The sequence below is a fragment of the Melanostigma gelatinosum genome (assembly GCF_949748355.1).
Source record: "Melanostigma gelatinosum genome assembly, chromosome: 17".
NCBI lineage: Eukaryota > Metazoa > Chordata > Actinopteri > Perciformes > Zoarcidae > Melanostigma > Melanostigma gelatinosum.
In genome coordinates, this window is record NC_136650.1 from 7,441,990 (window position 1) to 7,456,183 (window position 14,194).

Genomic DNA, 14,194 nt, shown 5'->3' on the forward strand with positions numbered 1-14,194 from the left:
CCAAAGTAACTAAAAAAGTAACTTTTTTTCCAAAGTAACTAAAAAAATATTTTTTTTTCCAAAGTAACTAAAAAAAAATATTTTTTTCCAAAGTAACTAAAAAAATATTTTTTTTTCCAAAGTAACTAAAAAAGTAACTTTTTTTCCAAAGTAACTAAAAAAATATTTTTTTTTCCAAAGTAACTAAAAAAATATTTTTTTTCCAAAGTAACTAAAAAAGTAACTTTTTTTCCAAAGTAGCTAAAAAAATATTTTTTTTTCCAAAGTAACTAAAAAAATTTTTTTTTTTCCAAAGTAACTAAAAAAATATTTTTTTTTCCAAAGTAACTAAAAAAATATTTTTTTTTCCAAAGTAACTAAAAAAATATTTTTTTTTCCAAAGTAACTAAAAAAGTAACTTTTTTTCCAAAGTAACTAAAACAATATTTTTTTTTCCAAAGTAACTAAAAAAGTAATTTTTTTTCCAAAGTAACTAAAAAAGTAACTTTTTTTCCAAAGTAACTAAAAAAGTAACTTTTTTTCCAAAGTAACTAAAAAAGTAACTTTTTTTCCAAAGTAACTAAAAAAATATTTTTTTTTCCAAAGTAACTAAAAAAATATTTTTTTTTTCCAAAGTAACTAAAAAAATATTTGTTTTTCCAAAGTAACTAAAAAAATATTTTTTTTTCCAAAGTAACTAAAAAAATATTTTTTTTTTCCAAAGTAACTAAAAAAATATTTTTTTTTCCAAAGTAACTAAAAAAATATTTTTTTTTCCAAAGTAACTAAAAAAATATTTTTTTTTCCAAAGTAACTAAAAAAATATTTTTTTTTCCAAAGTAACTAAAAAAATATTTTTTTTTCCAAAGTAACTAAAAAAATATTTTTTTTTCCAAAGTAACTAAAAAAGTAACTTTTTTTCCAAAGTAACTAAAAAAATATTTTTTTTTCCAAAGTAACTAAAAAAGTAACTTTTTTTCCAAAGTAACTAAAAAAGTAACTTTTTTTCCAAAGTAACTAAAAAAGTAACTTTTTTTCCAAAGTAACTAAAAAAATATTTTTTTTCCAAAGTAACTAAAAAAGTAACTTTTTTTCCAAAGTAACTAAAAAAAAAATTTTTTTTCCAAAGTAACTAAAAAAGTACATTTTTTTCCAAAGTAACTAAAAAAGTAACTTTTTTTCCAAAGTAACTAAAAAAGTAACTTTTTTTCCAAAGTAACTAAAAAAGTAACTTTTTTTCCAAAGTAACTAAAAAAATATTTTTTTTCCAAAGTAACTAAAAAAAAATTTTTTTTTCCAAAGTAACTAAAAAAATATTTTTTTTTCCAAAGTAACTAAAAAAGTAACTTTTTTTCCAAAGTAACTAAAAAAATATTTTTTTTTCCAAAGTAACTAAAAAAGTAAATTTTTTTCCAAAGTAACTAAAAAAGTAACTTTTTTTCCAAAGTAACTAAAAAAGTAACTTTTTTCCAAAGTAACTAAAAAAGTAACTTTTTTTCCAAAGTAACTAAAAAAATATTTTTTTTTCCAAAGTAACTAAAAAAGTAAATTTTTTTCCAAAGTAACTAAAAAAGTAACTTTTTTTCCAAAGTAACTAAAAAAGTAACTTTTTTTCCAAAGTAACTAAAAAAGTAACTTTTTTTCCAAAGTAACTAAAAAAATATTTTTTTTTCCAAAGTAACTAAAAAAATATTTTTTTTTCCAAAGTAACTAAAAAAATATTTTTTTTTCCAAAGTAACTAAAAAAATATTTTTTTTCCAAAGTAACTAAAAAAGTAACTTTTTTTCCAAAGTAACTAAAAAAAAATTTTTTTTTCCAAAGTAACTAAAAAAAATTTTTTTTTTCCAAAGTAACTAAAAAAATATTTTTTTTTCCAAAGTAACTAAAAAAATATTTTTTTTTCCAAAGTAACTAAAAAAATATTTTTTTTTCCAAAGTAACTAAAAAAGTAACTTTTTTTCCAAAGTAACTAAAAAAATATTTTTTTTTCCAAAGTAACTAAAAAAGTAAATTTTTTTCCAAAGTAACTAAAAAAGTAACTTTTTTTCCAAAGTAACTAAAAAAGTAACTTTTTTTCCAAAGTAACTAAAAAAGTAACTTTTTTTCCAAAGTAACTAAAAAAATATTTTTTTTTCCAAAGTAACTAAAAAAATATTTTTTTTTTCCAAAGTAACTAAAAAAATATTTTTTTTTCCAAAGTAACTAAAAAAATATTTTTTTTTCCAAAGTAACTAAAAAAAATTTTTTTTTTTCCAAAGTAACTAAAAAAATATTTTTTTTTCCAAAGTAACTAAAAAAATATTTTTTTTTCCAAAGTAACTAAAAAAATATTTTTTTTCCAAAGTAACTAAAAAAATATTTTTTTTTCCAAAGTAACTAAAAAAATATTTTTTTTTCCAAAGTAACTAAAAAAGTAACTTTTTTTCCAAAGTAACTAAAAAAATATTTTTTTTTCCAAAGTAACTAAAAAAATATTTTTTTTTCCAAAGTAACTAAAAAAGTAACTTTTTTTTCCAAAGTAACTAAAAAAATATTTTTTTCTTCCAAAGTAACTAAAAAAATATATTTTTTTCCAAAGTAACTAAAAAAATATTTTTTTTTTCCAAAGTAACTAAAAAAATATTTTTTTTCCAAAGTAACTAAAAAAATATTTTTTTTTCCAAAGTAACTAAAAAAATATTTTTTTTTCCAAAGTAACTAAAAAAATATTTTTTTTTCCAAAGTAACTAAAAAAATATTTTTTTTTCAAAGTAACTAAAAAAATATTTTTTTTTCCAAAGTAACTAAAAAAATATTTTTTTTTCCAAAGTAACTAAAAAAATATTTTTTTTTCCAAAGTAACTAAAAAAATATTTTTTTTTCCAAAGTAACTAAAAAAATATTTTTTTTTCCAAAGTAACTAAAAAAATATTTTTTTTTCCAAAGTAACTAAAAAAATATTTTTTTTTCCAAAGTAACTAAAAATTTTTTTTTTTTTTCCAAAGTAACTAAAAAAATATTTTTTTTCCCAAAGTAACTAAAAAAATATTTTTTTTTCCAAAGTAACTAAAAAAGTAACTTTTTTTCCAAAGTAACTAAAAAAATATTTTTTTTTTTCAAAGTAACTAAAAAAATATTTTTTTTTCCAAAGTAACTAAAAAAATATTTTTTTTTCCAAAGTAACTAAAAAAGTAACTTTTTTTCCAAAGTAACAAAAAAAATATTTTTTTTTCCAAAGTAACTAAAAAAATATTTTTTTTTCCAAAGTAACTAAAAAAATATTTTTTTTTCCAAAGTAACTAAAAAAGTAAATTTTTTTCCAAAGTAACTAAAAAAAAATTTTTTTTTCCAAAGTAACTAAAAAAGTAACTTTTTTTCCAAAGTAACTAAAAAATAAAAAAAAAATCCAAAGTAACTAAAAAAGTAACTTTTTTTCCAAAGTAACTAAAAAAGTAACTTTTTTTCCAAAGTAACTAAAAAAGTAACTTTTTTTCCAAAGTAACTAAAAAAATATTTTTTTTTCCAAAGTAACTAAAAAAATATTTTTTTTTCCAAAGTAACTAAAAAAATATTTTTTTTTCCAAAGTAACTAAAAAAGTAACTTTTTTTCCAAAGTAACTAAAAAAATAACTTTTTTTCCAAAGTAACTAAAAAAATATTTTTTTTTCCAAAGTAACTAAAAAAGTAAATTTTTTTCCAAAGTAACTAAAAAAGTAACTTTTTTTCCAAAGTAACTAAAAAAGTAACTTTTTTTCCAAAGTAACTAAAAAAGTAACTTTTTTTCCAAAGTAACTAAAAAAGTAACTTTTTTTCCAAAGTAACTAAAAAATTTTTTTTTTTTCCAAAGTAACTAAAAAAGTAACTTTTTTTCCAAAGTAACTAAAAAAGTAACTTTTTTTCCAAAGTAACTAAAAAAATATTTTTTTTTCCAAAGTAACTAAAAAAATATTTTTTTTTCCAAAGTAACTAAAAAAATATATTTTTTTTCCAAAGTAACTAAAAAAATATTTTTTTTTCCAAAGTAACTAAAAAAATATTTTTTTTTCCAAAGTAACTAAAATTTTTTTTTTTTTTCCAAAGTAACTAAAAAAATATTTTTTTTTCCAAAGTAACTAAAAAAATATTTTTTTTTCCAAAGTAACTAAAAAAGTAACTTTTTTTCCAAAGTAACTAAAAAAATATTTTTTTTTTCAAAGTAACTAAAAAAATATTTTTTTTTCCAAAGTAACTAAAAAAATATTTTTTTTTCCAAAGTAACTAAAAAAGTAACTTTTTTTCCAAAGTAACTAAAAAAATATTTTTTTTTCCAAAGTAACTAAAAAAATATTTTTTTTCCAAAGTAACTAAAAAAGTAAATTTTTTTCCAAAGTAACTAAAAAAGTAACTTTTTTTCCAAAGTAACTAAAAAAAAATTTTTTTTTCCAAAGTAACTAAAAAAGTAACTTTTTTTCCAAAGTAACTAAAAAATAAAAAAAAATTCCAAAGTAACTAAAAAAGTAACTTTTTTTCCAAAGTAACTAAAAAAGTAACTTTTTTTCCAAAGTAACTAAAAAAGTAACTTTTTTTCCAAAGTAACTAAAAAAGTAACTTTTTTTCCAAAGTAACTAAAAAAATATTTTTTTTTCCAAAGTAACTAAAAAAATATTTTTTTTTCCAAAGTAACTAAAAAAATATTTTTTTTTCCAAAGTAACTAAAAAAGTAACTTTTTTTCCAAAGTAACTAAAAAAATATTTTTTTTTCCAAAGTAACTAAAAAAGTAATTTTTTTTCCAAAGTAACTAAAAAAGTAACTTTTTTTCCAAAGTAACTAAAAAGGTAACTTTTTTTCCAAAGTAACTAAAAAAATATTTTTTTTTCCAAAGTAACTAAAAAAGTAACTTTTTTTCCAAAGTAACTAAAAAAGTAACTTTTTTTCCAAAGTAACTAAAAAAGTAACTTTTTTTCCAAAGTAACTAAAAAAGTAACTTTTTTTCCAAAGTAACTAAAAAAGTAACTTTTTTTCCAAAGTAACTAAAAAAATATTTTTTTTTCCAAAGTAACTAAAAAAATATTTTTTTTTCCAAAGTAACTAAAAAAATATTTTTTTTTCCAAAGTAACTAAAAAAGTAACTTTTTTTCCAAAGTAACTAAAAAAATATTTTTTTTTCCAAAGTAACTAAAAAAGTAAATTTTTTTCCAAAGTAACTAAAAAAGTAACTTTTTTTCCAAAGTAACTAAAAAAGTAACTTTTTTTCCAAAGTAACTAAAAAAGTAACTTTTTTTCCAAAGTAACTAAAAAAGTAACTTTTTTTCCAAAGTAACTAAAAAAATTTTTTTTTTTCCAAAGTAACTAAAAAAATATTTTTTTTTCCAAAGTAACTAAAAAAAATTTTTTTTTTCCAAAGTAACTAAAAAAATATTTTTTTTTCCAAAGTAACTAAAAAAATATTTTTTTTTCCAAAGTAACTAAAAAAATATTTTCTTTTCCAAAGTAACTAAAAAAATATTTTTTTTTCCAAAGTAACTAAAAAAATATTTTTTTTTCCAAACTAAAAAAGTAACTTTTTTTCCAAAGTAACTAAAAAAATATTTTTTTTTTCAAAGTAACTAAAAAAAATTTTTTTTTTCCAAAGTAACTAAAAAAGTAACTTTTTTTCCAAAGTAACTAAAAAAATATTTTTTTTTCCAAAGTAACTAAAAAAATATTTTTTTTTCCAAAGTAACTAAAAAAATATTTTTTTTTCCAAAGTAACTAAAAAAGTAAATTTTTTTCCAAAGTAACTAAAAAAGTAACTTTTTTTCCAAAGTAACTAAAAAAGTAACTTTTTTCCAAAGTAACTAAAAAAATATTTTTTTTTCCAAAGTAACTAAAAAAGTAACTTTTTTTCCAAAGTAACTAAAAAAGTAACTTTTTTTCCAAAGTAACTAAAAAAGTAACTTTTTTTCCAAAGTAACTAAAAAAGTAACTTTTTTTCCAAAGTAACTAAAAAAGTAACTTTTTTTCCAAAGTAACTAAAAAAGTAACTTTTTTTCCAAAGTAACTAAAAAAGTAACTTTTTTTCCAAAGTAACTAAAAAAGTAACTTTTTTTCCAAAGTAACTAAAAAAATATTTTTTTTTCCAAAGTAACTAAAAAAATATTTTTTTTTCCAAAGTAACTAAAAAAATATTTTTTTTCCAAAGTAACTAAAAAAGTAACTTTTTTTCCAAAGTAACTAAAAAAATATTTTTTTTTCCAAAGTAACTAAAAAAGTAAATTTTTTTCCAAAGTAACTAAAAAAGTAACTTTTTTTCCAAAGTAACTAAAAAAGTAAATTTTTTTCCAAAGTAACTAAAAAAGTAACTTTTTTTCCAAAGTAACTAAAAAAGTAACTTTTTTTCCAAAGTAACTAAAAAAATATTTTTTTTTCCAAAGTAACTAAAAAAATATTTTTTTTTCCAAAGTAACTAAAAAAAAAAATTTTTTTCCAAAGTAACTAAAAAAATTTTTTTTTTTCCAAAGTAACTAAAAAAATATTTTTTTTTCCAAAGTAACTAAAAAAATATTTTCTTTTCCAAAGTAACTAAAAAAATATTTTTTTTTCCAAAGTAACTAAAAAATTATTTTTTTTTCCAAAGTAACTAAAAAAGTAACTTTTTTTCCAAAGTAACTAAAAAAATATTTTTTTTTTCAAAGTAACTAAAAAAATTTTTTTTTTTCCAAAGTAACTAAAAAAGTAACTTTTTTTCCAAAGTAACTAAAAAAATATTTTTTTTTTCCAAAGTAACTAAAAAAATATTTTTTTTTCCAAAGTAACTAAAAAAATATTTTTTTTTCCAAAGTAACTAAAAAAATATTTTTTTTTCCAAAGTAACTAAAAAAGTAACTTTTTTTCCAAAGTAACTAAAAAAGTAACTTTTTTTCCAAAGTAACTAAAAAAATATTTTTTTTTCCAAAGTAACTAAAAAAGTAAATTTTTTTCCAAAGTAACTAAAAAAGTAACTTTTTTTCCAAAGTAACTAAAAAAGTAACTTTTTTTCCAAAGTAACTAAAAAAGTAACTTTTTTTCCAAAGTAACTAAAAAAGTAACTTTTTTTCCAAAGTAACTAAAAAAAATTTTTTTTTTCCAAAGTAACTAAAAAAATATTTTTTTTTCCAAACTAAAAAAATATTTTTTTTTCCAAAGTAACTAAAAAAGTAACTTTTTTTCCAAAGTAACTAAAAAAATATTTTTTTTTCCAAAGTAACTAAAAAAATATTTTTTCCAAAGTAACTAAAAAAGTAACTTTTTTTCCAAAGTAACTAAAAAAGTAACTTTTTTTCCAAAGTAACTAAAAAAGTAACTTTTTTTCCAAAGTAACTAAAAAAGTAACTTTTTTTCCAAAGTAACTAAAAAAAATTTTTTTTTTCCAAAGTAACTAAAAAAATATTTTTTTTTCCAAAGTAACTAAAAAAATATTTTTTTTTCCAAAGTAACTAAAAAAATATTTTTTTTCCAAAGTAACTAAAAAAATATTTTTTTTTCCAAAGTAACTAAAAAAATATTTTTTTTTCAAAGTAACTAAAAAAATATTTTTTTTCCAAAGTAACTAAAAAAATATTTTTTTTTCCAAAGTAACTAAAAAAATATTTTTTTTTCCAAAGTAACTAAAAAAATATTTTTTTTCCAAAGTAACTAAAAAAATATTTTTTTTTCCAAAGTAACTAAAAAAATTTTTTTTTTTCCAAAGTAACTAAAAAAATATATTTTTTTCCAAAGTAACTAAAAAAATATTTTCTTTTCCAAAGTAACTAAAAAAATATTTTTTTTTCCAAAGTAACTAAAAAAATATTTTTTTTTCCAAAGTAACTAAAAAAGTAACTTTTTTCCAAAGTAACTAAAAAAATATTTTTTTTTTCAAAGTAACTAAAAAAATATTTTTTTTTCCAAAGTAACTAAAAAAGTAACTTTTTTTTCCAAAGTAACTAAAAAAATATTTTTTTTTCCAAAGTAACTAAAAAAGTAAAAAATTTTCCAAAGTAACTAAAAAAGTAACTTTTTTTCCAAAGTAACTAAAAAAGTAACTTTTTTTCCAAAGTAACTAAAAAAATATTTTTTTTTCCAAAGTAACTAAAAAAGTAACTTTTTTTCCAAAGTAACTAAAAAAATATTTTTTTTTCCAAAGTAACTAAAAAAGTAAATTTTTTTCCAAAGTAACTAAAAAAGTAACTTTTTTTCCAAAGTAACTAAAAAAGTAACTTTTTTTCCAAAGTAACTAAAAAAATATTTTTTTTTCCAAAGTAACTAAAAAAGTAACTTTTTTTCCAAAGTAACTAAAAAAATTTTTTTTTTTCCAAAGTAACTAAAAAAGTAAAAATTTTTCCAAAGTAACTAAAAAAGTAACTTTTTTTCCAAAGTAACTAAAAAAGTAACTTTTTTTCCAAAGTAACTAAAAAAGTAACTTTTTTTCCAAAGTAACTAAAAAAAAAAATTTTTTTCCAAAGTAACTAAAAAAATATATTTTTTTCCAAAGTAACTAAAAAAATATTTTTTTTTCCAAAGTAACTAAAAAAGTAACTTTTTTCCAAAGTAACTAAAAAAATATTTTTTTTTCCAAAGTAACTAAAAAAGTAACTTTTTTTCCAAAGTAACTAAAAAAGTAACTTTTTTTCCAAAGTAACTAAAAAAGTAACTTTTTTTCCAAAGTAACTAAAAAAGTAACTTTTTTTCCAAAGTAACTAAAAAAATATTTTTTTTTCCAAAGTAACTAAAAAAGTAATTTTTTTTCCAAAGTAACTAAAAAAGTAACTTTTTTTCCAAAGTAACTAAAAAAGTAACTTTTTTTCCAAAGTAACTAAAAAAGTAACTTTTTTTCCAAAGTAACTAAAAAAATATTTTTTTTTCCAAAGTAACTAAAAAAATATTTTTTTTTCCAAAGTAACTAAAAAAATATTTTTTTTTCCAAAGTAACTAAAAAAATATTTTTTTTTCCAAAGTAACTAAAAAAATATTTTTTTTTCCAAAGTAACTAAAAAAATATTTTTTTTTCAAAGTAACTAAAAAAAATTTTTTTTTTCCAAAGTAACTAAAAATATATTTTTTTTTCCAAAGTAACTAAAAAAATATTTTTTTTTCCAAAGTAACTAAAAAAATATTTTTTTTTCCAAAGTAACTAAAAAAATATTTTTTTTTCCAAAGTAACTAAAAAAAATTTTTTTTTTCCAAAGTAACTAAAAAAAAAATTTTTTTTCAAAGTAACTAAAAAAATATTTTTTTTTCCAAAGTAACTAAAAAAATATTTTTTTTTCCAAAGTAACTAAAAAAATATTTTTTTTTCCAAAGTAACTAAAAAAATATTTTTTTTTCCAAAGTAACTAAAAAAATATTTTTTTTTCCAAAGTAACTAAAAAAATATTTTTTTTTCCAAAGTAACTAAAAAAATATTTTTTTTTCCAAAGTAACTAAAAAAATATTTTTTTTTCCAAAGTAACTAAAAAAATATTTTTTTTTCCAAAGTAACTAAAAAAGTAACTTTTTTTCCAAAGTAACTAAAAAAATATTTTTTTTTTCAAAGTAACTAAAAAAATATTTTTTTTTCCAAAGTAACTAAAAAAGTAACTTTTTTTCCAAAGTAACTAAAAAAGTAACTTTTTTTCCAAAGTAACTAAAAAAATATTTTTTTTTCCAAAGTAACTAAAAAAGTAAATTTTTTTCCAAAGTAACTAAAAAAGTAACTTTTTTTCCAAAGTAACTAAAAAAGTAACTTTTTTTCCAAAGTAACTAAAAAAGTAACTTTTTTTCCAAAGTAACTAAAAAAATATTTCTTTTTCCAAAGTAACTAAAAAAAAATATTTTTTTCCAAAGTAACTAAAAAAATATTTTTTTTTCCAAAGTAACTAAAAAAGTAACTTTTTTTCCAAAGTAACTAAAAAAATATTTTTTTTTCCAAAGTAACTAAAAAAGTAAATTTTTTTTCAAAGTAACTAAAAAAGTAACTTTTTTTCCAAAGTAACTAAAAAAGTAACTTTTTTTCCAAAGTAACTAAAAAAATATTTTTTTTTCCAAAGTAACTAAAAAAATATATTTTTTTTCCAAAGTAACTAAAAAAATATTTTTTTTTCCAAAGTAACTAAAAAAATATTTTTTTTTCCAAAGTAACTAAAAAAATATTTTTTTTTCAAAGTAACTAAAAAAATATTTTTTTTTCCAAAGTAACTAAAAATATATATTTTTTTCCAATGTAACTAAAAAAATATTTTTTTTTCCAAAGTAACTAAAAAAAATTTTTTTTTTCCAAAGTAACTAAAAAAAATTTTTTTTTTCCAAAGTAACTAAAAAAATTTTTTTTTTCCAAAGTAACTAAAAAAATTTTTTTTTTTCCAAAGTAACTAAAAAAATATTTTTTTTTCCAAAGTAACTAAAAAAATATTTTTTTTTCCAAAGTAACTAAAAAAATATTTTTTTTTCCAAAGTAACTAAAAAAATATTTTTTTTTCCAAAGTAACTAAAAAAAATTTTTTTTTTCCAAAGTAACTAAAAAATTCTTTTTTTTTTCCAAAGTAACTAAAAAAATATATTTTTTTCCAAAGTAACTAAAAAAATATATTTTTTTCCAAAGTAACTAAAAAAATATTTTTTTTTCCAAAGTAACTAAAAAAAAATTTTTTTTTCCAAAGTAACTAAAAATTTTTTTTTTTTTCCAAAGTAACTAAAAAAAATTTTTTTTTTCCAAAGTAACTAAAAAAATTTTTTTTTTCCAAAGTAACTAAAAAAATTTTTTTTTTCCAAAGTAACTAAAAAAATATTTTTTTTTCCAAAGTAACTAAAAAAATATTTTTTTTTCCAAAGTAACTAAAAAAATAATTTTTTTTCCAAAGTAACTAAAAAAATAATTTTTTTTCCAAAGTAACTAAAAAAAAATATTTTTTTCAAAGTAACTAAAAAAATTTTTTTTTTCCAAAGTAACTAAAAAAATATTTTTTTTTCCAAAGTAACTAAAAAAATATTTTTTTTTCCAAAGTAACTAAAAAAATATTTTTTTTTCCAAAGTAACTAAAAAAATATTTTTTTTTCCAAAGTAACTAAAAAAATATTTTTTTTTCCAAAGTAACTAAAAAAAATTTTTTTTTTCCAAAGTAACTAAAAAAAAAATTTGTTTTCCAAAGTAACTAAAAAAATATTTTTTTTTCCAAAGTAACTAAAAAAATATTTTTTTTTCCAAAGTAACTAAAAAAGTAACTTTAGTTAAAATATATGATTATTTCAGCGTACAACATATCATCCAGATTAAAGTAAACAAGAGAAATCAAAGCGAAGGCGTTGTGAAAGCTGTTAGCGTCTGAAGCTAGCAGGAGTCTGTCAACATTTTAAAGGACTTTTTTCAGGCCTTTTGGCCGTGTGCTCTGTCATTAATCAACTAGTAAACAGCTTATTCAGTCTGAGCCTGCTTGGCTCACTCCATCACCAGACTGCTGTCAGCAGACCGTCCTGCACGCTGTCCTCATGTTTCCTATTACGCCCTAAAGGATAATTCAGTTAAAGTGCCTCGCTCTCCAACTCACTCACTCTCTGTCTCTGACATGCTGACTTTCTCTCTCGCTCTGTTTCTTTCTCTTTCTAAGATGCTGACTCTTTCTCCTCGGTGCTGACTTCAGTGCTGTCTTTTCGGACTTCTTAGCAGCTTTCTAGCTGCTGTCTCATGCACACACACACACACACAATACATAAACACCTCATGTCTTACTTTAACCAATAAAGATAATATTTGTTGCAGAATCACTGAGAGCAATTGCCTGATAGACAGAATTGCCAACTCATTTCCCATCTTGTGCAGAACGATAGGAGAGGAGAAGAGAGGAGGCATTAGTGTTCACTAACAGGGATAACATTACATGAGAAGCACATCTACAGGATAAAACATATTTGAAAGTAATACAGAATGCCTGAGGGCCTGTATATGATATACAGCATATCTGTTTATATTTTGAATTGTCACCTGGCGCCTGCATTTTGTGTTTTCCTGTACAAGCATAGAAACATTTCCACTTTAAAGTGTTCAGCTTACCTCTAAATGACATGAATAAAGTTATGTACAAATAAAACCACTCATTCAATACTTTTGTCTAAAACATTTCCTTTGAGGTCAGAGGTCATCTCATTCAGCTGTATTAAACTCACTTCCTGTTGTTGCGAGGAGTCGCTCTGTGTGATATAAGAATGAACAGCAACTAAATACCAAACTTAACTCACTCTTGAGACCATCTTTAACCACGTCAGCTGACCACAATTACTGCTCCAAATTACATTTGGATCAGGGAGGAGACACTGAGTACCATAGGTATTCAAGACGAAGATAGACGACAAGAACAAGAGTGACATCAAGATAAAACTTCTTCCTGTGACCCAAAGGTGCTGACAATATCAACTACCTTCCGCTTAATAGAAAGAAAAATGGGATTAAAAGACGGAGGGTGTGAGCTCACAAGCAACATTTGATTACGGAGTGAGTTGTGGGACTGATGAGCGAGCTGTAACGTACCAAGACGAGGATTTTTGTACGTGTGTCAATCGTCGACTGGAAACAATTTGAGGACTTCTTACTGGAAGCAACATGTCTGGTTCACAACTTGTGATTGTCCTGCTGTGTTGTCTACCTTTGGCAGGTATGTAGTTCAGATTGTTTTCAATTACATTTTTACATCATTTACGTCATACAACAAATTCAAGAATCCCTTTTAAAATATCTTATCTGTTATCAGTCAATGCACTATTGGAACATTTTTACAACTCTTAAATATCGATGTCAATATTCGATCAGGCTCACAGTGAGTTTCTTCATATTTTTCTTCCATCACCTCCTTCAGCCTGCTTGTGCTGCTACACCTGTTTATTCCCGGCCATCTCTCCTCTGGACTGCTTTAAGTTTCCACAGGAGTGTCCAGCTGGACAGCGCTGCCTGTCCAGTACTGCTATGGGAAAACAGGGTAAGCTCCAGATCTGTGTGTGTGTGTGTGTGTGTGTGTGTGTGTGTGTGTGTGTGTGTGTGTGTGTGTGTGTGTGTGTGTGTGTAAGAGTTTATTTCTGTCTGTAGATGGGATTATTTTCTGAGAATCTAGGGCAGGATGGTCACAAATTATTAAACAAAGCCTCATTGTACCGTACATTGTCTGGGAACAGATTTTAGAAGCGTACACCATACTGCAAATATGCATTAGGACAGTTTTGTTTTGGATTTGAGGAGAAACAATGGCTATTAAGTTAAAGTTCTAACTATCATCTTTACTTAAGGCTGTTTAGACCCACATACAAAAGAACTGTAAATATCGTAGTTACAATTCATTCACTGCTCTCTCACTACAGGCCAAATGCTCTTAAAGCTGCATTTAAGTGTCACAGTAATAGTTTTATTTTAAATCCTGGATATGGGGGACCAGTTCTGAGAAGCAAATTTATTGAGTTATCTGGACGACTCAATTGAGTTTTCTGGATTTGCTGAGGAAAACCCAGAAACCTCCAAAATCTGGAACAAAACCGGATGTTAAATAACTGGTTTAAGTTTAAAAAATTGTCTCGGTAGCTTTGGGAGCCAAAGCAAAACAAAATGTAAAACATAAGATTGTCAAAATATTTACAATCTGAGCTCTGTGCGTTCTATCTATGGATACTAAAATAAAAAATTGATTTGTTTTCAGTGCTTTCTCTCAGCCCTGATCCTGTCTCACCTCCATAAGTGTAAAACAAAACGAACCACAAGAAAGAGTCAAAGTCTCGGCTCTCTTCTCTCTTCAGGCCAGTTGTCAGATCACTAATGCCTGTGATGCCATCAAATCTCTAAAAATAGCTCTCTGGCCTTCGTGGGTGGAGCACAAACGTTCACTGCGTCTCATGAAGCCCCTTCTTTCTTTTTCACATGCAGGTTAACCCCTAAATGCTCGGGCAGTTTTCAATGAGCACCACAATAAACTCGCCTCCCTTCTCTCGTATAGGCTCTCTACAAATGACGATGTCCGAGAAGAGCTGTGCAGTCCCGTCCCAGTGCGGTGTGAGTGGACAGAAGTACGCCTCGGGCCTCTCCTTCAACTACACCAACATCTGCTGCGATACAGACCTTTGTAACGGGGCCGAGTCCTTTGCTGCCCTCAGCTGGGGAGGAGCGGCTCTCTGCCTGCTGCCTGCACTCACTCGGCTGCTGGCCTGAACATCAGAGGGGGGTGGTGGGGGTCGGGGTCACAGCTTCACGCCGGATATTGAAGATGCGAGTGACCTGGAAAAGATGTACACTCATAGGCACACGAGAC

General features: G+C 21.8%; 1 protein-coding gene across 1 annotated transcript; it reads left to right on the forward strand.

Annotated features, from left to right (window-relative positions):
- Positions 1–12,361: 12,361 nt before the first annotated feature.
- LOC306791040 (uncharacterized protein) lies at positions 12,362–14,094 on the forward strand (the record flags this gene model as incomplete). Its single annotated transcript, XM_079287645.1, has 3 exons — positions 12,362–12,559; positions 12,761–12,880; positions 13,883–14,094. The coding sequence occupies exons 1-3, from the start codon at positions 12,508–12,510 to the stop codon at positions 14,092–14,094; spliced, it is 384 nt and encodes a 127-aa protein (XP_079143771.1). The 5' UTR covers positions 12,362–12,507.
- Between the last annotated feature and the right edge of the window lie 100 nt (positions 14,095–14,194).